Genomic DNA, 27,248 nt, shown 5'->3' with positions numbered 1-27,248 from the left:
GTTTCCTCGTCTGTAATCTGGGGCTGCCACCTACCAAAGTGACTGTGAAGAGCGGATGGGACTGGACAAATGGACAAGGCAGATGAAGTCCTGGAAGGGCGCTTGGAGCAGACCGGAGGAAGCAGTCCTCGGAGGGGGGCCTTGCTCACTGTTGCCACCAGGTGGCTTGGGTTGGGGGGAGTCGGGGAATCAGTGAGAGGGGCCAGGCCCAGGGCCTGTGGGCGGCCGCTGGCAGACAGAAAGGGCCAGCGCCCTGAAGGCAGGTGGGCCCCAGCAGGTGGCCGGCTAAAATCCCTTGCCCTCTTCTGGATTATAACCCCTGCCTCCCGGGGCTCCTGGAGGAACAGTGAAATGACGGGTGGCACTCAGTGGATGCTCACTAAATGACTGTTCCATCCTGCCCAGGATGGCAGCTGAGATGCACACCAGGGTGGAACTGAGGCTGAGGCTCTGGAAAGCCCAAGCCTCTCCCAGGTCTCCCAGGGTTAGCAGGGACCCAGGGATGAGGTGGGGCCCCAGTAGTGCCTGTATCCCCCTCCGCAGCCCCCTAAACCCCATCTTGCCTCCCCCAGGTTTTGAACCAAAGGTTACCTGGGTATCATCTTCATCCCATTTGGAGCATGGCCCTGCCCTAAATAACCCAAGCCTATTTGGGAGGCTCTGCTTTGGCCCCAGAATGTAAGTAGGCAAAAGTAGCTGGAAACTAATTGCAAAATTTATTCCAGGGCTGCAAGGGTTGAGGGGTTCTTAAGGGCACTTCTCATTTGGGGGCTGGGGGATCGCCAGCCTGGCCAGGGGCACATGTTTCGGAAGAGAGGGGCGGCAACTGAGACAGGGTGCTGGAAGGCAGGGGCAGGGATGCCCAGCGATCTGCAACTGGGCAAGCTCAGCACAAGCTGCAACAGCATCGTGAAAGCAGGACAGACCATGGACGCCCGGCCTGGAGACAGAGGACACCGAGGCCTCTCCCTGGTGCCTGGCCCTGGAGAGGGTCTTTCGGGTTGTAGGAGAGGAGTTGAGGTCCAGCTTCAAAGGTGTGCAGCAAGGAACCCAATGGGATGGGGCCAGTGAAAGATGGTTCATTAGCAATGTCCCTGATCTGAAGCCCCATACACTCTCCCCCCAAGATCACCCTGATTCCCACCCACAGAGACTCTGAGCTCCCCACAGGCCATGTTGCTGTCCACCTAGTGAGGTAGAGGGACAGTCTCTTCTCTGGATTGGAGTGGGGGCTCAGGAATAATGACCCAGCACCACCCCTGGGGTACTTGGTATGAGGGTGTCTGGAGAGAAACCATGGGCTGTCCTTGGTGCTAGTACCCCCAGTCTCAGACCTCAGATCTGTCCCCTGCCCCTCCACATACATACCTTTCAAGGAGCATCTAAATTAAAATCAAATAACAAAACAAAACAAACTTCTTGACTACAGCCTTGCAGATAAATACCAGCCAGGAGGGCCAACTGTGAACAGGGCTAGAATGCCGATTGTGCCAAACCAAACTTCTCTGGCGGGAGAGGGTTAGAAAGATGATTGTAGCAAAATGCTTTTCAGATAACAACGTGTCAAAGTTCTCCCCTGCAGACGTCAGTTGGGGCAGAGGGTTTAGGGAGGAGGTCTTTTTGTCCTAACCAGTCTCCCAGTGTCCTTCAGGGCCCAACAGTCCCTTGCCTAAGTTTGCAAACTCTGTTCTCCTTAGTTTACAAAACAGAGGGCTTCCCTCCTGGTCTCCAGGAGGGGGTCTGGAGACCCACTCCTCTCCCGCCCACTGATGTCCACTCCACCTCTCTCTGCCTCTGCTCCCAGGAGAGGACGAAGGGATGACCTCTGACTCAAGGGACGTTGAGGCCCACCAGGGAATCCGAACCTCCTCCCTGGGTCTGGGATCCAGACTCCAGGACAGACAGCTGGGAGCAGGGGGAGGGAAGGAGTGGCCAGCAGCCACCTCCTTGGGGCACTCTGAGTGGCAGGCCAGTGCCAGCGGTGAATGGGGACCACCTGCCCTCAGCCAGGCCCTGCTCACCCTCGCCCACCCCAAACACGGGGCTTCCGAGAGCTGAGGGGCAGCGGCCTACGTGGTGGGGTCCTGGGCCAGCGTAATAAAAGTAAACCACCTGGAGGCCGCGGGGCGCAGCGCCCAGCCCCTGGCCCCGGCCCGGCCCCTCCCCCGCGCTGGCCCGGCCCCTCCCCCGCGCTGGCCCGGCCCCGCCCCTGGCCCCGGCCCGGCCCCGCCCCCGCGCTGGCCTGGGCTCAAGTCTGCTTGGCCTGCAGCATCTCGATGAGCAGGTTGTTTCGGGGCATCTCGTTGCCCAGGTGTTTGTGGTACAGGTACTCCTTGGCCTGCATGCTCAGCGCCCGCACCTCCACCAGGCACAGCAGCAGCTGCTGGAACTTGTCCCCGCAGTGCGGGTAGTGGCACAGGGTGTAGTCGAGCAGGGCAGCGTTGGCCTTCTCCTGAGCTTCCTTCACCAGGCTGTGATTGTTCAGGAACTTCACATCTGCAGAGGGAGGGGCCGGTCACCAGTCCCGTCACATCACCGACCCCGCCGCTGGCTTCACCCACACCAACGTCCCTGCGATCACCAGAGACGTGGGCACTGCCACCATCAACCGCAAACCACAGTCTCCCCATCGCCGCCACGGCGCCATGCCCGCGGTTGGCGGACACCGGCACCAGCATCCCTGGTTTTCACGCAGGTGGTCCCTGCCGCCGTCAACTACCAAACCACGGTCGTTCCTGCCACCACCAGGGTTGCCGTCACCATCGACACCTTGGTTGAACGCCACCACCGGCAGCAGTCACTGCCGCTGACACCCCTGTGGTTGTCACACGCTAGGCCACCGCCGGCCACCCAGCCACAAGCACCTGTCACCACCGCTGCCGCCACTGTCATCGCGCCCACCGGGACCATTGCCAACCTCCCCTGGTACATCCTCGGACCTGTTTTTGAACCTCTCGATTTCTTCACTAGCAAAGCGGAGCAACAATAGCCTCTCCTTCACAAGATGGTTGTGAGAGTCCAGGGAGCCGACACCCAGAGAGGGCTCAGAGGAACGAGCGTCCCGCACTTTCCCGAGGCTCCCCGGGTTACTGTCACTGTTACTCCTCCTCCCCCCATGTCCACGGCCAACACCATGCCCCAAGGTCAAAACCATGCTGTTGCCGTTGTCTCCAGGGAGTGACCATCCGCATCAGCATCCCACCACCATCATCACTGTCGTCCATCAGCACCATCCTGAGAGGCGAGCTGTGAGTGGAGGGGTCCCATCCACTGTTCCAGACAGTGGCAGGCACACTTTTGATCCACCTTCTGGCCAATCAAGAGGCTCCAGCACCCCAAGGAAATTCTCTCAAGGGGCCATGGGGAGGGGCCCTTGGATGCTCACCGCAACAGTGTTTACAGTGATGGGGAGGTGGCCTGGATGGCCGGGCGGGGGCTACACCCCCAGGAGTCCTGTGCAGTAGACAGAAGTAATGGGGTAGACACAGCGGTGAGCAAATGGACAAACCCTTAAAAGCCTGGGGCTGAGGGGGGTGGAGGGGAAACAGAATAAAAACAAAAAAGGGAGATTCAGAATGAGATCTATAAGGGAACACCATCTTTGCTGTTGTTTAGTCGCTAAGTCGTGTCTGATTCTTTTGTGACCCCATGGACTGTATTCCGCCAGGCTCCTCTGTCCACGGGATTTTTCCAGGCAAGAATACTGGAGTGGGTTGCCATTTCCCTTTCCAAGGGATCTTCCTGACCTAGGGGTCCAACCCGTGTCTCCTGCATTAGCAGGTGGACTCTTTACTGCTGAGCCACGGGGGAAGCCCAAACGCCATCTACATAACTTAAAAATGCTCGCAAAGGACTTCCCCGGTGGCCCAGTGGTTAAGACTCTGAGCTACCAACAGAGAGGCATGAGTTCGATCCCTGGTTGGGGAACTAAGAGCCCACATGCCGCCCAGTGCAACCGAAAACAACAACAAAAACCAAAGCAATAAAAAATGCTCGCACAGAAAACACGGACATTGTGCAAGAACAGGGACAAAACATAAAGGGACACTTGCCGATGGGAGGGAGCGGCGGGTGGCTGGGTAGCTCTGTGTGGACCAGGGACAAAGGAGTGTGGTCAGTGCATCCTCTGCCCAGAGGCCCAGTGAGGAGACAAAAATTGAGTGTCTCCAGTGTGAAATGGATGGTGGTTGAAATCCCAGCCCCACTGCTTAGAACTGGTGGCCCGCGCCCTATCCTCTCCTGACCTGAAGGCCTTCGTCCTCTATGGAAGGGGCCACGCCCACCAGGAGGCAGGGGAAGCTGCACAGGCTCCTGGCCCCCAGGGTGCCCACAGAGGGCCAGTTTCCTGTCACAGGAGCCCCCCTCAGCTCCTGGGCAGCATCTTCAGCTGGTGCCCTGCCTAGGGGCTACCGGTCAGCAGGAACCCACAGACCCTGTCTGCATCCCTGACTCCTAGCCCCATCTGGCCTGGGATGCGGTGGCCTGTGTTTCAGAAAACAGTCGTCCATCCACTTCCCCGCGGCTCCCACCGCTCACAGCCCTGCCGCTGCAGGGGAGTCTGGAGCCCAGCATGCGCAGCCCTTGGCCCTTCTAATCCCTCTTAACACCCGCTGCGCCAGGAGGGCTGGATGCTCCTGGCAACCCTGATCCCCAGCCGCCCCCAGCGTGCCCGTCGAGGCCTGTGTTGTCCAAAGTCGGATTTAGGGAAATCTGAGCTGGACCTCGGGCGTATGGCAGGATCTGGGCACTCCCCCGCTCCGATCTTTCCCCCATGATATTCCCCTCTCTTCATACACTAAGTGAGCCAGGGTCATGTTCTTCCTGGCCTCCCCAGAATTACCATTAGCCCATAAGGCACCTTTGTGCCAGTTATACAGAAGGTTCCCCGTACCCACAGAAAGACAGCTTGGTGAGGGGCATGCAGGCTGGGTTTCAGGCTCTACCTTTCCCCTGTCTAGGTGCCCTTGTTCAGTTAAACAACCTGTCCAACTGTACATAACTGTTCCCTAGCCTGGTCCTCTCCAGACTCACTCAAAGGTCATGGGAAGTCTCCCCACCTAACTAGCCTCCCTGGGGGCAAGAGGTGCCTACCAGTCCCATCCACTTCCCAATCTCTTTCCAACCCCATCTACCTTCAATCCCTACCATCCGCTGGGCTGGGCAATTCTCCAGTTTGTCTTCTGACAATTTACAATAGGAGGCTGGGGGTCCAGAGAAGGGTAGGGACCAGCTCAAGGCCACACAGAAGGCAAGGGGCCCAGAGGAAACAGGGGAGGGTGCGGGAAGGACCAGCCAAGATGCTGTAGTAGAGGCAGGAGTGGGAGGGGGCTGGGAGGACTGGAGCCCCGGCTTTACCAGGATTTACTGTTCCCAGCAGCAGTGTGACAGGGACAACAGGGCGGAGCACAGGTGGGGAGCTGCAGACAAGGACAGCTTTCAGGGACACACCCCTGCTGGCAGCTCTCAGTGGGCTGGAGACACCCACTGCCCCCCGAGGTGGACTGCAGGGCTGGGGGAGGGAGGCACGGCCACTAATTGAGCCCCAGCCACCACAGTGCAAGACAGGAAAGTCGTTTTCCCAGCTACAGACAGGAAGGCAGGCAGGAAAGGGTATGAGCGTGCCTGGAGCACACAGTTGATAGCAGAGCCAGGACTCGAACCCAGATCTCCCTGGCTCCAAAGCACTATGGGTAAGCAGGGGCAGGGTTGGGCCTGGACACAGGTTCCTGGGGGATTAGATGACATGATGCCCTCATGTTCCATCCAACTCAGGAGTCCGGTCCAAGGACCACCCAGCCTGGGGTCCTTGGTTTCCCCAGGGAGACTTCTGGACTCCCCCTTGGAGGGGAGCATGATCAAGTCATGCCCCTCTGCCCAGCCGCCCTCTAAAGGGACTGCTGTGAAGATTCTCTGGGATGACCATGTGACAGAGCCTGCATCCCCTGGGACAACACACCCTTCCTCCCTTAGACGCAGGAATCACAGAAACCTGAAGGTGTTCCCGCCGTGTCGGGAACTCAAATCCCAGCTCACCAGCTGGGTGACCGGGGGCAAGTCTCTTCCCCAGTCTGAGCCTCAGTCTCCCATCATCTGCACAATGGGGGCAAATTCAACTCTGCGTCTCAGGGCACCCAAGAGCTGGACCTCATCTGCTGTCCAGCTATGGGCCCTGAGCCGCTAAAGGTTGGAGATGGGCCTGCTCAGCAGTCCTGGGGTGGGTGGGTGGGTGGGGGAGCTGGGAGATATCACCCCCACCTCCGAGAGCAGCCCGCTAGCTCCGCGGAGCCGGGGGCCCCCAGGTTCTCAGAAAAGCCCCCTTTTCACGGTTTAATTGAATATTTGAATAATCCTTTCATTCCAGCAAGGCATAAAGAATGTTGTCCCAATAGCGGTGACTCAGGCAGGCGCCCCCGCGCACAATGGCCCCTCGAGTGGGGCTGCTATTCAGGCCGCCTTTTGTTGGCGCGAGCAGTGGGTAAATTGCAAACGCTTAAGGGAATGCTGCTGCCGCCGCCTCAATGCAAGTCAGGAAATCGAATGTTAGGTCAATCCATTAAGCTTCGATTAAGTCCTCTGCAGAACAATGCCAGCCGGGCCCATCTTCATAAACACCGTGATTGCCAGGAGAGAGGCACTAATTTTAATTAAACCTCCTTACCTGCCTTCGCGCCTGCCTGAGCCGGCTATTTAGACACCAAATGGCACCCTTCTGTGGAGGCAGGCGAGAAGGGGCAGCTGGGTGGAGGGGCAGGGTGGGAGGGCGGGGTGGCCGGGGTGGGGGGACAGTCATCACACGGGTTCAAGCTGAGCAGCTCAGGGAGGCACTGTCCTGGGGTGATGCTCAGTACGCCAGCTGAAGGGCGATGGGCAAGTGGCCACCCCTCTCTTGGGCCCCAGTTCCCTTGGGGACCCCGGTCTGGCGGTCTGGGTGGGATCCTGGGAGTAACCCCCTCCCACCTTCCAGACTCAGGGCAAATCATGCCCCTCATCTTGCCCAGATTGTATCTGCTTCTCCTAGCCCCATGTCTAACCTCTGGCAGGGTTCTGGGCTGCCACAGGCATCCTTTTCCCATGCTGCAGTCAGAAGGACCTTTCCAAAATGCAAACTAGATCATGATTCTCCCTGCTGCAGATCCTTCCCAAGGGAAGCTTCAAGGTACTGGCCTGGCCTTCAAGGCCTTGCCCAGCTTGGCCCCTGCCCACCTCTCCAGCCTCCTCTTCACCCTCTCCCTGCCCCACAGCTACAACCGAGCTGTTAGGATTCTCCCCATCCCTCTGCACCAGCTACTCCTTCAGTCTGGAATGCCCTTGCTGCTGCTTGCTTTGTTTCTCCCAGAATACTCCTGCTCGTACAGCAAGGCCCAGCGCAGAGGGCCCTCCTCCAGGCAGATTTCCCCAGTATCCCAACTGTCGCTGGTCTCTCCTCTTGGGCCCGTCCTGCTCACGCTGGACTGCTCAGACTCCTCTCCTAACCCTGAACCTGTCAGTCAGCAGCCTCTGTAACTCCCCTGGCTTCCTCTCACTGTGCGCCCAGGAGCTCAGAAAAGCCTGGGTCATAGGCCTTCTCCCCTCACAGCCCCAACATTCTGGCCCCCCACCCGGAGGGTCACTGTCATGACCCAGGTCACTCCCCCCAAAGACAAGGCACAGTGTGAGATAAAGATGGAGAGAGACTTGTTCATGCATTCACTTCCTTCCCTAGCTTGCACTGTTAGAGGAAAGATCCTGCCCCCACCCTCTGCCATGGTTGTCTCCTACCAAGCTCTATAGCCCTGCAGACAAGCCTCCTCCAGCTACCAACCTGTTGTGCCAGAGTCCAGCCTAGGAACCCAGGCCCATGACCACAGCCTGAGCACAGGGCTTCCCCCAGTCAATACTCCACTAATCACCCTACTCCCAGCCATTATCTTACCCTCTGCTTCCCCAGCTGCCCGGACTCTTGGGCAGGCACACACTTGCCAGACTGTGACTATGATGTCATTTCCCACAAAGACAACATCTCCATCCTGCCCTCTCTCCAGGTGACAAGGCATTCACTGCCCTCTCTTCCAACCTTTCATCCCATCTATACCTCTGCTAAAAGATGTATTCCCCTAGCAAACTCCACTCATCCTCCAATTCCCTGTTCAGATGTCCCCTTCCAGGAAGCCTTCCAAGCAGATCCCTTGCTCCCCATTCCGGATTCCCCATCTCTTTGTCTCAGCCCTGATGGTGCTGTGCAAAGGCCTCTCCCAGACTGGGAGCTGCCTGAGAGCGGGGCACAGCATTTCTCGGCACAAGGAGGGCACTGGACATAGCTTGCTGGATGAAGGAGGACAGAGGGAGGCTGACTTGATGAGAACCCAGAAGCAGGGTGGAGACGTGAGTGGCACAGGCTGGGCCAGGATCAGAAGGGCACAAGGAGGCAGACACCAGACACTTGTGGAGCTGGAAGAACAGGTGGCCTGGACTGCCCTCCGCCCCTGCCCGGCTTTTTTTTTCCTCCTTGGCACTTACCACAGTCTTCCAGGTGACACATTTTACTAGTCATTTCACTAATTTGTATAGTTTACTAATCATATTATGCTTGTTGTCTCGGCTTCCCTTGAAGACAAGGATTTGGGTTGAATGAATGAATGGGCAAAGGGGTCTGGGCCTCAAAGACACCCCTGGAGCAGGGAATTAGGAAAAGCAGGGAACCTCAGGATGGGAACCATGGATCAGAAGCTCTTGAAATCACACGGGCATTTTCTAGGGGTGGCCTGGGCACTTCCCTAAGGCTTTCAGCCAAGAATTTACCAAATTCTCAGGGGACGTCCTTATCCCATAAAGGGCAAGTCTTAGACCTCATCCTGGCCCTCTGTCCTCCTACACAGAGAAACTCAGGCCCAGAGAGGAAGCAGGCCCTGGACCACGTCCCCTCAGAGCTTTCTTCACGAAGGGAGGGGTCCTGGCCTCTCCCAGGACACCCATCAGGGAACCGCCCCACCTTGGGGTCTCTTTGCCAGCCGCACCTCCGCCCCACCACCTGCCATCCACCTGACCCCCAGGCCAGGCCTCGCCCAGCCCACTCACCGAGGCTGAAGAGAATGAGGAACTTGAGGCAGACGAACTCCTGGCGATCCAGCTGCAGCGCGTGCAGCTGCAGCACCAACTCCTGCGCCCGGAGCACCAGGCTGTGCAGCAGGGAGCCCGCCTGGGCGGCCACCGTGGTCAGTTCCACCTGGGCGGCACAGGGCAGGGTCAGCGCCGCGAGGGGCGGGCGTGCAGGGCAGGCACTGGTCGGAGGCCGGGGTCAGGGGTGCCCCGCCTAGGGGCGGAGCCGGGTGGGAAGGCCTCTCCTCAAGTCCCCGCCCCCCCCCCCAGCTCTGCTCCCTGCATGGAGCCAAGCCCCCCCACCCCACGCAGCAGAGCCGACATCAGGCAGATGGGTGCAGAGGGAGAGCTGAAGGGTCCTTCACGCGCAAACAGCGGCCGCCGGCTCCTGCGGTGCAGCACCACTCGCTCCCGCGGCGCAGGGAGTGCCACCTTGTGCTGGGTGTGGGGCGAGGGCAGGGCAGCTCTGCCCGGGAACACGTGGATGCGGCCCCATGACTGCCCCGGGGCCGCACGGGGACACCTGGACGGGGGACGTGGCCACACCTCAGCTCGCGTTCACACACGTGCAGGGACACACTCACGGGGCGTGAACACACACACACCCCCCCTCTTATGGTCGCATCACAGGGTAACACGCACACGTCCACACGTCCGTGTATACGTTCCCACTGACATGGTGACGGGCAGGTCTCAACATCCCCCCACTTATGTGTGTGGAGATATCTGCACAATAAAATACAGGTGCAGGGCGCACACACGGTCCCATGGCCTCAGAGCCGAACACCCACCTGTTGGCAGGGGCCAACGCTCCTGCCTCGCACTCACTTCACGTGCACTCACGGGTGGCTTCAAATTTACCCCCTTACGACCAGCTTTCTGCTGGCCGTGGATGGCCTGAGGCACTCAGGTGAGGACAGAGGATGAAGACAAAGGGTTTGGGGTGGAGGTAGGGGGTGGGGAGCAGGGCCGTAGTCTCCGATCTCCACCCCACCCCCACTCCAAGCACCTCTGAAACCCACTCCCCCTCTTGTATCCACGCCCCCCACACACACCAGGAGTGATGCTCCCTCCATAGGTTAGACCCTGGGCATCAGCCTCCCTTTCCTTCCTTCTCCTTCCCTCCATTTTCCCTCCACCCTGTTTCAGCCCCCCTTCGAATCGTGCCCTCCCAGGTCCCAAGTGTTCTGAGCAGTGGGTGACTACCTTTGTTTCCTCTTCACCACCCATCCTGCCATTTCCTCAAATACAACCTGGCTGTGAACTTCCCCACTTAAGACTCTTCTGATGCTCCCTGTTTGATTTCAGGAGACAACCCAATCCCACTATGTCTCCCATCCTGGGGTCCGTACTTTTCCCACTCTATGAGTGCCCAAATTCTGACTCTGAGCTCTTTGGGGCCCAGACCCCTTTGCCCATCCATCCATCCATTCAGGATTTAGAACCTGCAAGCCCCTAGCCAGCCCTCCAGCTTTATCTCGTACCTCATCTCAGCCCCACAGGGCGCCTCCCCTCCAGACCCTCCTCCCAGCAGCCCCCGAAGCTCCACAGTCCTAACCTGCCTCTCTGAGCTTGGCTCACGCCATCTCCTCTGCATGTGTGGAGGTGGGGACTGTCCCACCAGCCCCAGCCCTTATTCACTCTCTCACTACTCAGTGCCACCACCACCTCCTCCCAGAGCCTTCCAGACCCTCCCCGCAGCTCTGAGCTGCTCCCCAAGAACAGGGCTCCCAGGGGCTGGCTCCTCTCCAGGTCAAAGCTAGGGCTGGTCAGAGGGAGGTCAGGCTGGTGGGCATCCTGCGAAGCTGGGGAAAAAGGGCTGATATTCAGCGGTGTCTAGGGCCAGCCCTGAAGAGGCCTGGGATCTCTTCTGGGCCCAGAATTCTGGAAGGGCAAGGTTGGTGGGGGTTGGGCGGGGGGCACAGTAGGGTCTGGTCACCTCCTGTCCGGTGACCAGCAGGATGCTGCTCTCCTTGCCATGCTGAATCTGACGGTAGATGTGGTCAAACACCAGCAGCTCACTCCAGCAGTTCTGCAGCAGTGTCATCTGGTCGGCCACCTGCGAGGAAGAGGCACACTGGGGTCCGGGGCCCGGGGTCCCGTCCTGCTGAGCACCCTCCCCTCCCCCTCCCCCCGTTCAGACGCTCAACGGCGCACGTGACCCGGGCAAGTTGCCCAGCCTCTGTGTCCAGGCTGCCCATCTGTCTTCCTCATCAAAGTAAGGTACAGGTCTGGCAAAATAATAAGAGGGTCCAGTGGAGGCCCGCTAGACTTAGCTGGGCCTGGCTGCAGACCATGGCTCTGCCTCTTACAAGCTGTATGACCTTAAGCAAATTCTGTCACCTCTGTGGGCCTCGGTTTTCTCATCTGGAAAGTGGGCAAAGTATTAGAAGGTGGTCCAGCACATATTAAGCCCTCAGTAAATGTTAGCGAATAATGTCCACCGAAACGATTTGTGAAGGATTCCTTCAAATGCAAGGGGAAATTAGTGTTAATTTTTCATTGTGCCCATTTGGCTTGTGGTCACATCTCTAGCAGCCTCAATCGCTCCAAAAGGAGCCCTATCAGAGGGCTTCCCCTGGGTCTTGTGCGGAACCTTTAAGCTCAAGCCTGCCTGCCGCCCAGGGAATGAGCAGGTGGCTGGCAAGGGCCTACATCGGAAGGAGGAACAGAAGGGTGCACAGGGTTGATTCTAGTCCCTAGGCTGTCCTCGGGGGCACTCAGTGTGAGGGCAGGGACAGTCTTCCAGCATGGTGATCGCCACACTCTAGCCTGACAGTGACAAGTGGGACTCAGGACCATGGGATGCCAGAGCCAGAAGGGGCCTCGGGGCACCCCCAGCCTAAACTATTACCAGATGAAGAATCTGCCACTCAGAGAGGGCAAGGGACTCTCCAGGAATCAGAGAGAAACAGAGCCAGGCCAGGGCCATGGCCGGCATTCTCGGCCCACAGCTCACAGTAGTGACAATTGAACCCTTCTGGGTGTTCAGAACGGTCCTGGGTGCAGTGTGTCATCCTGGGAGCACACAGGGCAGACTCCAGTCCTTCTCAGCATCTGTGGCTCATGGACCAGCCACCGTCTACCCAGTAGGCACTCCCCGGGCACCTTCCTGGGCCATGCCCTGCAGTGAATGCAAACTACAACATGTAGTCATGTTGTTACAGCTCCGCAAGTGTTTGTGGTAGGTGCTGCTGTTATCCCCAGTCTACAGAAAAAAGCGGGATTCGCTGGTGGTTCAGATGGTAATAACGCCCACAATACGGGAGACCTGGGTTTAATCCCTGGGTCGGGAAGATCCCCTGGGGGAAGGGAATGGCTACCCACTCCAGTATTCTAGCCTGGAGAATTTCATGTATAGAGAAGCCTGGAGGGCTACAGTCCATGGGGTCACAAAGAATCGGACACCAAGGAGAAAGGACACTGAGCTCAGAGAGATCAACTAACTTACCCGAGGTCACACAGCTCTTTCTGGTTCATTTGTGCTTTTAACCTCTAGGTATGGAGGAAGCCCCACCCTTGCCACCCCAGAGTTCAGGGCATGTTCACTACCGCCCCCAGAAAGCCTCCCCCTCCTCCCGACTTGGCAGCTACAACGTCTGATGGTACTATTCATGTCTCTTCTTCATATCTCCCCTGATAACCTGTGGGGTCTGCAACGGCAGGATTGGTATCCAGCTCATCTCTGGGCCCCCAGAAGAGGGGGGTCAGTTTTGCTTGATGAACAAATGTGTGTTCCTCGAGACATACACAGGCAGCCCAGAGGAATCACCCTCAACCTGGAGGCCAGAGGCGTCCAGGCAGCCGCCGGCCTGTGGGGACCTGGCCCAGACCTGACCAACAGCTCGGAGAGGCGGGGCGGGTAGAAGCCCCTCTTCCCCTCTGTTCTGCTCTTCTCCTAGGGGTGGCCCTGGAGCCAGTCCTCAGACAGACAGGAGGAGAGAAAAGTGGACAAAGAACAAAGCAAGCTGCCGGACACACAGACAGGTTCCTCCAGGACTCGCCTGCCCAGCCCTTCCCAGCCCGCACGGCTGAGAATAAGAGGAAGGGTCTGTCTCTACCCTGCTCTGCCTTCCCATTCTCCTGCCTCCCCTCACCTCCATGTCAAAAACCCACCACTCCCCCTCCTCTCCCGGCAGAAAGTCCGCCCTAGAGCCTCATAACTGTCTGAACAAAAAAAAAACCCAGGCCAAGGGAAGCCCAGGCTCAGGCAGAAGAAGCTCTGAATGGAGAGGCCAGGAGACACAGCAGGCAGGGGGCACCCCGCCTTATCTCACCTCAGGAAGTGGCCAGCCCCCAGAGAGCCTGCCCACCCCTTCCAAGGAGGAAGGCAAGGCTCAGCAAGCACCTCGGCCAGGCTCCCACTCCCCTTCACCTCCTGCTCGGGGAGTCACACTGGCCCGCTTTAGCCAACCCAGATGGAGACGGAGGGTGTGCAGGGATGGGCTCTGCCCACCACCACCCCCACCCACTGGGGCTCTCGGGAGCAGACACCCTTGTGCCTGAATTAAGGGAACAGGGGGTGGGGAGATGGAAGCGCATGAGATAAGGGGGAGAATTAGAAGATAAGCTGGCTGAGCTTTGGGCAGAAAGCAGAAGGGGTCACAGTGACCCGGCTGGCCAAGTCCCGGGAGCAGACTCTGTACCCAGACCTCGAACCCCGGGAGTGGGGGCAGCCCTGCCACGGGGGTGGAAGGGGCACAGGCAGAGAGATGCACCTTGGAGGCTGGGCTTCAGCGCCCTGTGCCTTCTGGTTCCCACTTAGCCACACACTCGGCCCTGATTTCTTATTCTGAGAGATGGGAAAAATAAATCCTCCCTCTTTTGGTTACAGAAAACAGTGATGTCAATCATGAGGGTTCCCAGGTGAGTTATTCCAGAGACACTGCCCCCCTCACCTGGGTTCCCCTACCCATCAGCTAAGCAGTTGTGCCTTCCAGACGCTTCACTCTCACTTTGCCTAGATGGTCACACAAAGATACCAAACTCCAAACATTCGGCACACAGAGGAAAGCACGCATACACACACACACACTCCCCTTTTCATTAAAAGGAAAACCACAGGGCCAGTTCCTCTCCATAGGAAAGTGAAAAGTGAAGTCACTCAGTTGTGTCCGACTCTTTGTGATCCCACAGACTGTAGCCTACCAGGCTCCTCAGTCCATGGGATTTTCCAGGCAATAGTACTGGAGTGCGTGGAAAGCAAGTGGCAAAGAGGCTCACTTAACCAAAGAGGGCTGGTCTTCACCTTCCGTGGGCTTCTCCCTAAGCAAAAGGTTCTTCCTCTACCTTCACCCTGGCAATCAGGACATTTGCAGTCTCAGCCCTGGGGTCTTTCATCAGCCAGACCTGTCTGCGGGGCCCACCAGCCGCCCACCCCTTCTGCTGGTCCGCCACAAATCTTCCTGAAGCCTTGACACTTTGCAGCCTGCCTCAGAGACCGGGTATTTATGGGTGCTGAGATGACCTCCCTCCCAGCAGGCCCCCCTCTGGAGTCCCCTGGGGTCTGATCGGTCTGGCGGTCGAAGGCCAGCAGGCTCTGTAATTCTCCAGTGGCTGACAAGCCATGGGCTGGCCGTGGCGCTGTCCCGGCCGAGTGGTTGGCGGGTTGTCATTTGTCAGCCCAGGACTGACAGAGTTACTGTCACTTAAATGAAACCATATATCTAAGCAGTTAAATGCGTTGCCGATTGAGGGCCTCGGAGCTGGGCGTCAAGGGTGCACTGATGTCAAGATGGGTCATTAGGCGTTCTTGGCCCTCGCCTCTACCTCCCTGATTGCTATCTTGCATCCTCCCAGCTGTCCCTCAGGGGGACCGTCCAGAGAGGCTGCCTGCCTGGGCCTACACCCCGCCCCCACTGAACAGTGCACACAGGTGAGTTTCTGCTACGTTGCAGGTACAAAGCTGCTTCGGAAGCACAGGGCAAGGTGGGCCCTGTCTTCTGTCAGAGCCCTAGCATGCTCAGAGGAACAGAGACACGATATATCTTTTCTCCTTCTTCCTGTCCTGGCCTGTCTGCCACCTGCAAGGTTAGATTCAGTGGAACAGCAGCAGGGGGTGAGGGAGGGAGCTGAGCCCTGACTCACTGAACACTTCCTGTGCACTAAGCCCTTCCAACAATCCTATGAGGTGTCGATTATTTCCACTGCCCCCTTTTTACAGCTACGGAAAACTGAGGCCCAGAGGAGTAAAGTCACCAAAGGCACACAGCAGATGAGTGGCAATCTGCAAGCTGCACACAGGCCTCCTTGCTTCCAGTCTGTGCTTCTTATCTCTGGGCCACATCATATTTAGCACACGTGATTACATGAGATGGAACATCATGCAGAGACAGAGGGACATCGAGGCTGGGAAAGAGGACGGAGGAGGGGAACCCCAAAAGGGCATCTGAAGCCCCCAATATCAGCTCATCAATGATCTCATACCTTGCCCTGAGCAGCAAGGCGTCATCAGCATCACAGGGGATTGAGTGGGTCTCTCTAGGGAGAGCGCCGGCTCTGTGATGGGAGCTGGCCTTCCCTGGCTGGCTGTCCATCACCCACCACCGAAGGACCTACTCCTGGTTCAGGCTCTGCTTCCCGCCCTCCCTCCCTCTCCAGCCCTGCCTCACAGTACTGCCTGGGGTTCTCTGACTCGTGAAGCCTTTTTGCATTTCTGGACCTGATGCTGTTCCCATTTCCTGGAACACCCTTAACCTTTTCAGACTGCTTTCTGGAGAGGGGCAGATCAAAGAAACCTCTCCTAACTTTCTAAGATAGAACCATTTGCTCTCCTACTGGGCTCCCTTGGCCTTTTTCTTCTGCTCTCAGAGACCTGGGCACCCTGTGCCCTGTGTCGGCATTATCTATGTGCATGTCTGTCTCCTCCTCTGGCCTGCAGCCCCCGGGTCTCATCCATTTCACTGTCCCCATGCACAGGCCATGGGCGGCCCCACTCTCAGAGCACCCTCTCTGCTGGCTGCTAAGATGTGTCCTGCTCAGAGGTGAGAAATGAAGGGTCAAAGGGGAGAACAGAGTCACTCGGCTCCCCTCCCACCTGTCAGCTTCCCTAGCTCTGGCTCTGCAAACACATCAGCCCAGGACTTATTGGACCAGTGGGAAAGAAGTTCCATGTGGCTGATGAGAGGCCCTCTAAGGGCTGGGCTAGTACTTATCTGCAAGTCTCCTTTACAGAGGTTGGTAACCTGGGCTTGATTCAGAGACTCTGGGAAGGGGAAGCAGGAAGGTTTGGACCACAGAGAAGCCAGAAGCAGGAAAAAACACTCAGCAAAGCTGGGACAAAAGCCCTTCCCATCCTGCGTGAAAAACCCCCGAGAGACCAGGAAGGCGGCCAGAGGAAGTGCCCTGCCCCTGGATCCAGGGTTCTGGAAGGCCAGAAAGGCTCCGTTCCTCCTCCCCTCTGCACTGGGGGCTCATGGGAGGCTTGGAGGGAAAGCTGGCAACCAATCCAAGGGTCTTGGGACCCTCATCCCCCACTCAGGGCCTCCAGGCATGAGTAGAAGGCAGATGGGACTGTTTGAGGCCCTGCCTCTTGTTCTGTCCATGAGGTCGGCCTAGAGAGGGGGCATGGACGAGAAGTCCTACCCCACAACAGACACGCAGCACATCCCCAGACCTCAGCCACGACACAGGCCCTCCACAGTAGAAGCAGAAGGCATCGCTGCCGACTCTTGACTCCCAGAGCAACCCAGATCCCCGGCCCCACAGTGCCTCGTGGGTTCACAGTGCCCAGCCTTCATCTCACCCCTCCCCCACCCCATGTCCAGCCCAGCCCCGGCAGGCAGTGCCCCCGGCCCATCCGGCCACATGCCCCTGGAGGAAGCCCAGGCCTGCGTGGCGTCAGCACTGACAATGCGCTCAAGGCTGCAGCGGGTCCGCAGGGAGGGCAACAGGCACTGCTGTTTGGGGGGCAGACCTGAGAGCAGCAGACAGCCACAGGCCTGGACTGAAGGCCTATCGCGTTTGGGCCTGGGAGGATGGGCTCTGGCCAGGCTTGGGGGCCTCTGAGGTTGGCAGGACACCCTGGTCAGAGGGAGCCAGGGCACTAGAGGGGCAGCTCTCAGCCTTCAAGCGCTTCAAACCACTGGGCGGGATGAGTGGGATGTTCTTCCGTGTCCGGCCTTAGTTTCTCCTGCTGCTTTCCTGCTTGTTTTAGCCACAGGTATCCCAATCCAGGGGAATGGAAGACCCTGCAGCCAGAGCATCTGGAAGATGAGAGGTGGGCCCTGCCACGCCCTACTTATCCTAGCACCTAGCTCTCCCTGCACACACACACACACACACACACACACATTTACACCTAGGACCAGCCGCCATAGTGCTTCCCTCGTAGCTTAGTCGGTAAAGAGTCTGACTGCAATGCAGGAGACCTGGGTTCAAACTCTGGGTCGAGAAGATCCCCTGGAGAAGGAATCAGCAGCCCACTCCAGTATTCTTGCCTGGGGAATCCCATGGACAGAGGAGTCTGGCAAGGCTATAGTCTACGGGTCGCAAGAGTTGGACACGACTGAGTAACTCGGCACAAGCACACCAACCACCATGCATGAGAGATGCAGGGACAGTAAGATGTTTTGCCTTAGAGAGGAAGGAGAAGCACCCCAAACTGAGATACTAACACCCCTTCCATGACATCTGAGGCTAGTGGGGAGTGGTGGCCTCCAAATGAGAGGACAGGAGGGCCTGGACTCTCTTCCTGATGCTGGGCTGGGACAGCCAGAGACAGCTTCCCAGGGACTCAGCTAGTCCTTTGGGAGAATCTAGATAAAGAGAAGTGTCCAGAGAGATGCAGACTGGGAGAGAAAGAGACACAGAGTGAAGGGACTAGAGAGACAGGGAAACAGATAGATAGCACAGCCGGGAGAGAGGCAACAGAGAGAGGCAGAGGCAGAGATAAAAGCAGCAGAGGCCATGCGAGGTAGATACCCAGGAAACAGGGAAGGGGAAAGAGGGAGGGGTGAGTGGGGAGGAGGGAGAGGGGCAGGGCAGGCTGAGTTGGACCAGAAGTACTCCTCGCTTCCCCGGGGTGGCCTCCCGGTCCCCTGACACAGCCTGAAGCCAGTGGGTAGGCTAGTCCCACCCAAGGGGTGGCCAAGACTGAGACTTAGGCAGCTGAGATCCAGCGGCCAGCCAGGTGGGAGGAGGGACTCACCTCCAGCTCCTTGAAGACCATGCACCTGCGTGCCCAGTCCACGATGGAGATGAAGGTCTGGTCGGCCATCCTGCACAGGAGGCTGAAGGGCGCAGGCTGGTCGGGACGGCCTTTGGCCGGTTCCTGCAGGCAGCCCACGATGCGCGCCCGCACTTGGTCCTCATCCGGCTCCAGCTGCAGCAGCTGGAGGATAAGCTCGGGCACGCCAGGCCCCCCCGAGAAGGGCTCTGGGTAGCCATAGGGTGGCCCGGCCTGTGGGGGGCTGGCATAGGGCTCTGGGTACTCAGACTTGATGGCGCGGCCAGGGAAGGCAGGGTAGAGGTAGCCAGCCAGTGGCCCGTGGGTGCTGGGCACAGCCATAGGCAACGCTGGGGCCCCAAAGTCGCCCAGTGGCCCAGCTGGTGGACCGGAGGCCAGGCCCTTGGGCTCAGAGGCATGCAGGCCATGGGGCAGCATGTAGTCCGGTGGGGGAGGGGGCGGCGGGGGCACCCCCACCGGGGGGCCTGTCTCCAGCTTGAAGCCATTGGCTCGAATCTGTGCCTTCTTCTGCTGCTTCAGGGCCCGGTCTCGCTTGTACATGGGCCCAAACTTGTTCCGGCCGCCTCGCATTCGGTCAGCGCGCACGGCTGTGGGCAGAGGCAGAGGGGGCAGGCTCATCCCCTCCAGCCACCCTCCCTACCGCTCCACTCACAGCTCTTTCCCAAACAGATCTGATTGGGCCTCTCCCCAGCTCCGCACCTCTCATGGCCCCTCTGGTCCCCTTAACCTGGCATTCATAAGAGTCGATCCCCTAACCTGGCATTCAAGGCCTGGTCCCCTTGCCACGTTGTTTACCCCTCACGAGCCCCTGTCTTCTTTCCTCTCCACCTCACTATCTCTCTGCATCTCTGCTTGGCATGTCCCCAAGCCTGCCTGTGGTATTCCTTCTGTCTCAAAGCCTTTCCATCTCTCGTACTTTACTAAACACCCAAAGTGTTCTGGGTTCACGGGCAGCATCCTCTTCTTACCCAGATGTCTGGCATCTCTTCCCACTGAGTGCTATCATACCCAGGGTGAGAACTTCCAGGGGCCCAGCAATGGGGCAGGGAGGTGGTGATGAGAAGTGGGCTCTGGTCAGCCTCATTCCCAGGTGGGTTCCCAGGGTCCAGCTGCTTCTTGACTGTCTGCCTAACTCTGGTGAACCCCTGTTGCAAAATGACTCAGGCGTCCCCTGCTGCCTTCAAATTTGAAGCTGAGTTTAGGGCTGGGGGAAGGGACCTCCCTTGCTGACCAGATGTCCCTCCGCCTGGCCAAGAATGTGTCACCAGCTGGACCCAACAGGTGTATCTCTGCAACCAAAGTGTGGCCCCTGCCCCTGCTCAGACAGGACCCTACCCTGAGCTCCAGGAGAAGGGAGAGGAGAGGAGAGAGAGGCCAGTGCTCAGCAAGGAGGGTGTCCCAGGGCCCACTTGGCCAGTCTTCCTGCCATGGCAGTGGGCAGCCCTGCTCCACTCCCTGCAGCCCGGGAGCTGGGGACCTGGGCTCTGGGGGCAGGACAGGATATTCCCCTTCCAACAGGAGCCCTTCCTCTAGGTGGCAGGACTTAGGGCCCGGCAGCTTTCAGAGCCACCAGGGGCCTTCTACATTGTTTAAAAACTTTAACCAACAGCTGCCTGCTCAGCGCACAGCCCGGCTGGGGCCAGCGGGGTGGAAGCCTATGACTGTCCACCCTCAAAGAGCGTGAGTCTTTCCTGCTGGAGCGTTTTTCCTCCCCTGTGGACAGAGAGTTAGGGGTGGGCGGGGAGACAAGGATGGGCCTGGAGACAAGGATGGGCCTGGGTTCTCTGGGGGCACTTGGTCCCCACTCCCCAGCTTTCTAGGGCCTGGCTAGGGACCTGCTGAGTGAACGAACTGAGTGAACCTTCTGGCTGGATGGACGGAAGAGATGAGTGGTCTGGGTGAGTGAGGGCTGCACAGTGATGCTGGATGGATAATATCATCAGTAAGGATAACAATACCAGCTAACCTGCTGAGCGCTTTCTACATTTCAGGCACCATGCTAGGAGCTTTTCATACAATCTTCTCACTAACTCAAGGAGGAAGGTACTACTGAAAAGCCCCTTCCCTTGTGGTAAAGAATCCCCCTGCAATGCGGGAGACCTGGGTTCCCCTGGAGAAGGGAAAGGCTACTCACTCCAGTATACTGGCCTGGAGAATTCCATGAACTGTATAGCCCATGGGGTCACAAAGCCTCGGACAGGACTGAGCAAGCTTCACTTTCACTTCAGATGGGGAGTATGCAGCTCACAGAGGTTAAGGGACTTGCCCAATGTCACCCAGCCAGTAAAGGTACTGAAAACCTTGGCTCTGGCTTGGTGTTGGATGTCAGTGGGGGTGTTACAGAACTCACAGAGGGAGGAGCTCTGTGGGGCTCTGCTCCCAAGGGCTGGGGAGAGGGTCCACTTTCTGGGGTTCACTTTTGGATACTTCCCAAGCCCACTCCAGGCTGGTCCTGTGCGCATCCCTTCAGCCAAACCGGCATCGGTTCTCACCCCTCCCCCACAGGGATCGGCCCTAAGTTCACGTGAAGGACTAACTGCCTGGCCTCAGAAACTTCCAGAAGACCTACGGCACCCTCCCCTCAGCCCTTCACCCATCTGCACCCCCTGCGCCCTCGCCGTCGGAGGCCAGGGGTATGCGGCGCGGCACGCGCACCTTCCAGGCGCATCCCCACCGTCAGGCACTTCTGGAAGCGGCAGAAGGGGCAGCGCTTGCGCTGCGTCTTGTCGATCTTGCAGCTCTGGCTCTCGGTGCACGTGTAGTGCTTGTTGTTCTGCACCGTGCGCTTGAAGAAGCCCTGGGGGAGAGGGGAGTCAGCGCAGGAGGGGCAGGCTCGGCCTCCCCTTCCCCGCACCTCCCAGCCGCGCTCGTGGCTCGCCCGCCGCCGCCGTTCTCGCCTGTACCCTGCCGCCCAGCTGCCCGCTCACCTTGCAGCTCTCGCATGTGAGCAGCCCGTAGTGGTAGCCGGACACCTTGTCCCCACACACGGGGCACAGCTCGTCCAGGTCCTCGTCGTACGAATAGTCCATGCCCACGGCGTCCGCCTGTGGAGGGAGGAGAGGTTCATGGCAGAGCCGGACGGCCGCTGGTGGTGCAGGGGGACCTGGGCGCGGTGGGTCCTGCGCTCCGCGGCCGCGCGGCCCTCGGCGCCCTGCTAACGGGCCGGCCCCTGGGCCCCACCGCAGCGCCGGTGGTCAAGGACGCCTGTTGCAGGCCCCCTATGTGAGCGCCCTGAGCAGCCGACAGCAGCACATGTGTCCGGAGCAGCTCCCGTGCGCGCGGGGCCCTTGCTGGCCCTGTCCCGGCACTCCCGCCGCGCCCGCTCCCCACCCTCCCAGGGGCTCCTCCTGAGTGGCCCCCCACCGCGGCCGACCTGGGACTGTCAGATTAAATGCGCTTTGATCCGGATTCGTTCATTTAAGAACAAAACCCGGATTCTGAGAAAACGCGATGAGCTCGCCCGCCGGGAGATGCCATTGAACTCCGGGTGGAATGGGGCCCAAGCGTTCTGGGGATCGGATGGGGACGAGGGAGACAGAGGCAGAGTCTGGGAGACCCAGAGATGGGCAGAAAAGAGGGCCAGAGACACCGACCGGGGCTACTTAACTGAGAGGGTACCCCGGGGGCAACGGAGACAACGAAAATCCGAGAGTGACAGAGAGGCATTGACGCAGAGTCAGAAAACCTGAGGGAGACAAGAAAGGTGAAGAGACAGCGAGACAGAGGTAGAGACCGAGAGCAGTGGAGACAGAGAGATGAGAGAAGGACAGAGACACACACAGAGGGCAGAAAAAGACAGATCAGAGACACTGGGGAACAGAGGCCCAAAGAGAAAACCTCGGAGAGACAGCTGCAAAGCCAGAGACACAGTGGTAGACGAGAGACAGACCAAGACGCCGGAGAGGCCAGAGAGACTTGGGAGATACCCAGGCAGAGAGACAGAGACACTGAGAGAAAACCTGGAGAGACGGCGGAGCCCGGCCAGGGCTCGGACGGGGAGACGCACGGAAAGCGGTCGGACCCCGGCCCCGAGCTCAGAGGCGTGGCCCGGCAGAGTCGGACCTGGACAGGCGCTCGAGCTGAGAGAGGCGGACAACGACGGCACCCGGGCAGAGAGCCCGAAATCGCGGAGCTGCCGGGCCCCCAGGCCAGGAGAGACAAAGCCCGTGGGAGGCAGCCACCGACACCGAGACCGAGGCCGTGTCACCGAGACGGGGACGTCGGGCAGGGACCGGCGAGGAGGGCGCAGCGGGGACAGCGGGCGCCGGGCGTGGAGCTGCAAGCCGGGCGCGAGGCGCAGAGATCTCGGACGGAGACCCCGCGGGCCCCGAGAGAGAGGCCGAGCCCGAGGCGGGGGAGCGACCTCGGGCGGAGAGTCGAAGTCCCCAGGAGGGAAGCGCGCAGAGCCTAGATGGAGCCGGGCAGCGCAAAGGGGCGCGACGGCGGCTGCAGCCCGCCCGGCGCCCACCTGGCGGCTCCTGCGAGCAGCAGCGCCCCGCGTCCGGCCACCGCGAGCCCCGCACCTCCTGGCCGCGCTGCCGCCGCCGGCGATGAGCCGCACCCGGGCGCAGCGCCGCCCGCCCGCGATGACGGCCGCTCGGGCCGGGGGCGGGGAGGCGGGGGCTCGGGGCTGGCGGCGCGGGGCCTCGGCGCTTCCCCCCCCCGCCTCCCCGCCCCCGCCGCCTCCAGGGCCGCTCCGAGGCGCACCTGGGACCCAGGCCCCTCCACTGCCAGTGCGCGCTGTGCGAACCCGCCGCGCAGGGACCAGGGGCTGGCCCCTCTATATGGGCTCTTGCGGTATTCGGGGGCGGAGGCCCGGCCCGCGCCCTCCAACGCCACCGAGACGGGTTCGTGTCTTTCCTCTCACTCTCTCGGACTCTCATCCCCATCCCGGCCCCCCGGAGCCCGGGCGCCCGGGAATCTGAGCAGGTGCTGGGCGCCTGGGAGCCTTGGGCCACCCTCCTGCGGTGAAAGGAGGCGAGTCCCTATTTGCAAATCCTGCTTAGTCTTGGTGAGGGCCACGCTGGGGGCTCTGGCCGTTTTGCAGCATGGAAATAGGGCAAACGTAGGGGGACCGTGGCCAAGATACCGGTTCAAGGCTAGAAACTGAGTCCCCACCCCCACCCAGGTACATTTCCTCAACGGAGATTTAAGCAAATCTCCCCTCTGCAGCCCTCAGTTTCCTCATCTGTAAAGTGGGAGTGATAACTGGACTTTAAGGGTGGCCGTGCAGATGAACGGAAGTAGTGTTGGCAAAACACATGCCTGGCACTGCGGAATCGCCGAAAGCATCCAGTTGGGAGATCTGGGGCAAACTCTTCTTGAGCTTCAGTTTGCTTGGCTGGAAATGGGAGGCGTACTAATTCCACCCTGAGAGTTTTCTGAGCTCTGGTGAGGACTCAAAACCATGGGATGAGAGCTGGGAGAACAGAACCCAGGGGCAGGAGAAATCCCTCTCCAGTCCAGTTCTGCGCTCTTACTTGGGCTGGGAGCAGGGCAAGAGAGTGCCCGGCAGCCCTAGGAACAAAAGTGTCCTGGGGACTTCGAGCTGAAGGGCTGAGCCATTGCTCTGAGCTAAGGGGAGGAGGGGCATCTATTCAGTCACTCTCATTTTTCAAATGTAAAAAATTGAGACCCCAGAGAGGAAGGGGCCTGCTCGCATCCTGCCCCTGCCCTCTCGGGGCACTAGGGTCCAAGAGAGTGTTGAGAACAACGAACAACGAAGCCAAAAAGGCATGATCTTCAAGCGGACAAATACCACAGTCAGGCATTCGCAGCTTCGCGGCCGCCCTAAAGGCTCAAATCTGAAGGCTCAGACCCTGGGCTGCGGTCAGCTTCATCTGGGCCTCTGCCCCGAGGCCTCTGGCTTTAGCTGGAGCAGGTGCCTTGGTCCTGAGAGCCGAGGCCTCAAGACCCCATGCAGACCACCTCCCGTCTCGCTCACCCAGCTGATGAAGGACAGGCACTGCGGCTGACTTGCGAGGAAAGCTCGGACAGGTCACTTGGCTTCTCTGAACCTCAATTTCTCCGTATATAAAATGGAAAAGGTCGGCCCTACAGAAGAGAGTCTGTGGTTTCCGTGGGAGTCCATGGACCAGTCTTGGTGAGGAGTGAGGAAAGAGCGTTATTGCAGACCTCTCCACCCGCTACCCCAAACTCCTGAGAAAGCAGAGTGTCTGCAGGAGCTGGGGCATGGGGGCCGCTGCCACTCAACAGTCAGGGGGGGGCCCTCAGAAAGTGGCAACCAGGAGCAGAGAGGGAAGGGGATTGAGGGGGAGGGCTGGGCTGGGGAACCCCCAGTCAGATCCTCTGGGATGGAGCCCACGGGGGTCTCCTAGACCTTGTTGAGGAGGAGTCAGGCAGTGTAAGCAAGTCTGGGCTGGGGACCCAGGTGGGGTGGGGCCTGGGCTCTGAGCCAGTTCTCTCCTTCCCCTTCCACTAGGATCCCCTCTCTCAGAGGTTCCACAGTCACCGGCTGGGAGCCCTTGGGTTGACCCTCCAGGCTTCATTGCACCCACTCCTCACAGGCCCAGGTTCTAGCTCAACATATGGGGAATCACAGCCCCTCACCCACCTACCCAGGGAAGCAAACTCAGACCTGGCCCAGCCACAGAACCGGGACTGACAGATGGATACTAGAGACAGACATCTGAATCCACACAGAGACTCAGAGACATCCGCAGAGACAGCACAGAGTCACAGGCAGGGAGACGCAGAGACCCAAAGACAGACCCAGGGACCATGGACGTACATCCAGGCTACGAGGCTTGAGCCAACGCAACCCGGCCACCCGGAGACAGCAGGACACCCCACAGACCCCCGTAGGGCCTGTCCCCGTAGGCCTAGCTCCTCCCAACAGCCAGCCAGGGAAAAGAACGGGTAGCATGGTAGGAGGGCAGATTTGGGGAGATCCCCGGCCCCTTTCCTGCCCAGAGGAGCGGGCACTAGTCACTCAGCAGAGCAGGCAGTGGCCGGCCCAGGCCGCAGGGAGGCACTGAGGAGGGAGGCTGGCCATTAGAGGCCTGGGCCCAGGCCCTCACTTACGGAGCGGAAGGCGAGCTCGCACGCTGGATGAGGGTGGCCAGTGGGCACTGGGGGTCCGAGGGGAAGCTCGAGTGGCCCAGGTGGGGCGGTGGTGACCGTGGGCACACGGGAACTTCTTTACGCCACGGCGGGCGGCGGGCGGACAGTAGGCTGGCCCTGTCCGTCCGTCCTCCTCCTCCTCCTCCCCGCCCTGGGTGGGGGGGCCACCGGAGGCGCAATTGGTCTCTGCCCCCACGTGACTCTGCAGGCCTCTCTCCTTCTTTGTTGGTGTTTCTCTTCATTTAGGTCTATTTTTTTTTTTCTTCTCCTAAAAGAAAAAAAAAATACTCCTATCTATCTCGGGGCCGCGGATGGGGGCGGAGGCCAAGGCACTCTGGAGGCCTTGGCCAGCTGGCTGTTCCAGGCCGCTGTGGCAGCGCAGAGGCAGGGACCCCACGTAGGCGGGTAGGCAGCCCCGCTTGTTAGCGACTGGGTGGGAGCGGGGCCTGATTTATGGGCAGCTCCCCCACCCGGCCTGCAGCCCAGCCTCTCTCCCCTTGAATGGCTACCTCCCTGGGGCCTGGCCTAGCGGGGTCCAGCCTGGCCCAGACATGTGAGGGGAGTCAGGTCGGGCTGGTGTGGAGGCAGGGTCACGGATGACTCGACCAGGTGGCCCTGCTGCTTTGGCCTGGTCTTTTTACTCTTTCAGCAGATGAAGAAAGGAAGAGGGGGATGAAAGGCAAGCAGGTGAGCTGACTGAACACCGCTCGTGTGTGCAGTTTAGTCCATGGTGGCTTCTCTGGATGTGACCATCCACAGAGGCTGCTGATGCTCTCGGTCAACAGCTGGGGGGGTTGAGGTTGGGCTGAGACTGCCTGCAGGGCCAGGTGGTTGGTTACAGTGGCTCCAGGGTAGGAAAAGCAGGTAACTAGACCAGGGCAGAGCAGAGGGAAGGGATTTAAGGTTAGGCCTCCCATGCAGCTGAGGGTGTCCTTGTCCAACCTCCAGACCCAGACAGGTCCTGGTCCCAGAGGTCCCAGTTGGTCTGCTCTGTGCCCCTCCCACGCATGCCTCACTCTTTCGTGTATTCCTTCATTCGTCTCACATTCACTGAGGGCACACTGGGCGCCAAGCACTGGTCTAGGCACTAGAGGAAAGGGAAAGAGAGGAGTCTCTGTCCTCAGAGAATTTACCTCCCAGCCTTTTGTCTTAGGGGGTGGGGAGGGGGCACAGGGGACCACAGAGCCGTCACCGGGGAAGTCCACACACAACCCTTTTCATTTGAGGAAACAGACAAATCACGAAGAACACTTCACTCACCTGGCTTGGCATGAAAAGGGTTTTTCTGTATGACTAAAGCCAACTATATATATATATATATATATATATATTTTTTTTTTTTACACACCCCATGTCACGTGGTATCTTAGTTCACTGACCAGAGATCAAACCACTGCCACCTGCAGGGGAAGCACCGTGTCTTAACCACTGGACCACCAGTGATGGTTTAGTCGCTAAGTTGTGTCCAACTCTTGTGACCCCGTGGACTGTAGCCTGCCAGGCTCTTCTGTCCATGGGATTCTCCAGGCAAGAATACTGGAGTGGGTTGCCATTTCCTTCTCCAGGGGATCTTCCCGACCCAGGAATTGAACCCAGGTCTCCTGTACTGCACGCAGATTCTTTACCAACTGAGCTACGAGGGAAGTCCTTGAAGCCAACTATATTTAAAACCTAATGTGTCTTCCTCAATATGCCATTTAAAACATGGTCCCCCAGTTTTATTGAGAAATAATTAACACACACCACTGTATAAGTTTAAGGCATACAGCACGAGGACCTGATTTACATATTGCATTAATCATATTATGAAATGATCAATGCAACAAGTAAGACGTTTTTATTGTGAAAATATACACAGGACAAAACGTTTACCGACAATAACTAATTAATTCTGTTGATCCAA

General features: G+C 59.0%; 1 protein-coding gene across 3 annotated transcripts; it reads right to left on the bottom strand.

The window, feature by feature from the left end:
* Positions 1-693: 693 nt before the first annotated feature.
* On the bottom strand, positions 694-25,613 carry NR5A1 (nuclear receptor subfamily 5 group A member 1). Of its 3 annotated transcripts, none has more exons than XM_069582506.2 (8): positions 25,307-25,597; positions 21,190-21,306; positions 20,918-21,059; positions 18,224-18,849; positions 11,015-11,134; positions 9,055-9,202; positions 2,208-2,496; positions 694-2,142 (listed from the first exon to the last, which is right to left on the bottom strand). In XM_069582506.2, exons 2-7 carry the CDS (start codon positions 21,289-21,291, stop codon positions 2,249-2,251), a joined length of 1,386 nt encoding a protein of 461 aa, XP_069438607.1. In that variant the 5' UTR covers positions 21,292-21,306; positions 25,307-25,597; the 3' UTR covers positions 694-2,142; positions 2,208-2,248. The 3 variants fall into 3 exon arrangements, with proteins under 3 accessions (XP_069438607.1, XP_069438605.1, XP_069438606.1); XM_069582504.2 differs by having other exon boundaries at positions 694-2,160; positions 2,226-2,496; XM_069582505.2 differs by lacking the exons at positions 694-2,142; positions 2,208-2,496 and having other exon boundaries at positions 9,115-9,598; positions 25,307-25,613.
* Positions 25,614-27,248: the final 1,635 nt, after the last annotated feature.

Source organism: Ovis canadensis, chromosome 3 (genome assembly GCF_042477335.2).
Source record: "Ovis canadensis isolate MfBH-ARS-UI-01 breed Bighorn chromosome 3, ARS-UI_OviCan_v2, whole genome shotgun sequence".
NCBI classification, from domain to species: Eukaryota; Metazoa; Chordata; class Mammalia; order Artiodactyla; family Bovidae; genus Ovis; species Ovis canadensis.
Note: the sequence above shows the minus strand (reverse complement) of the source record. Positions and strands in the feature narration are given on the sequence as shown.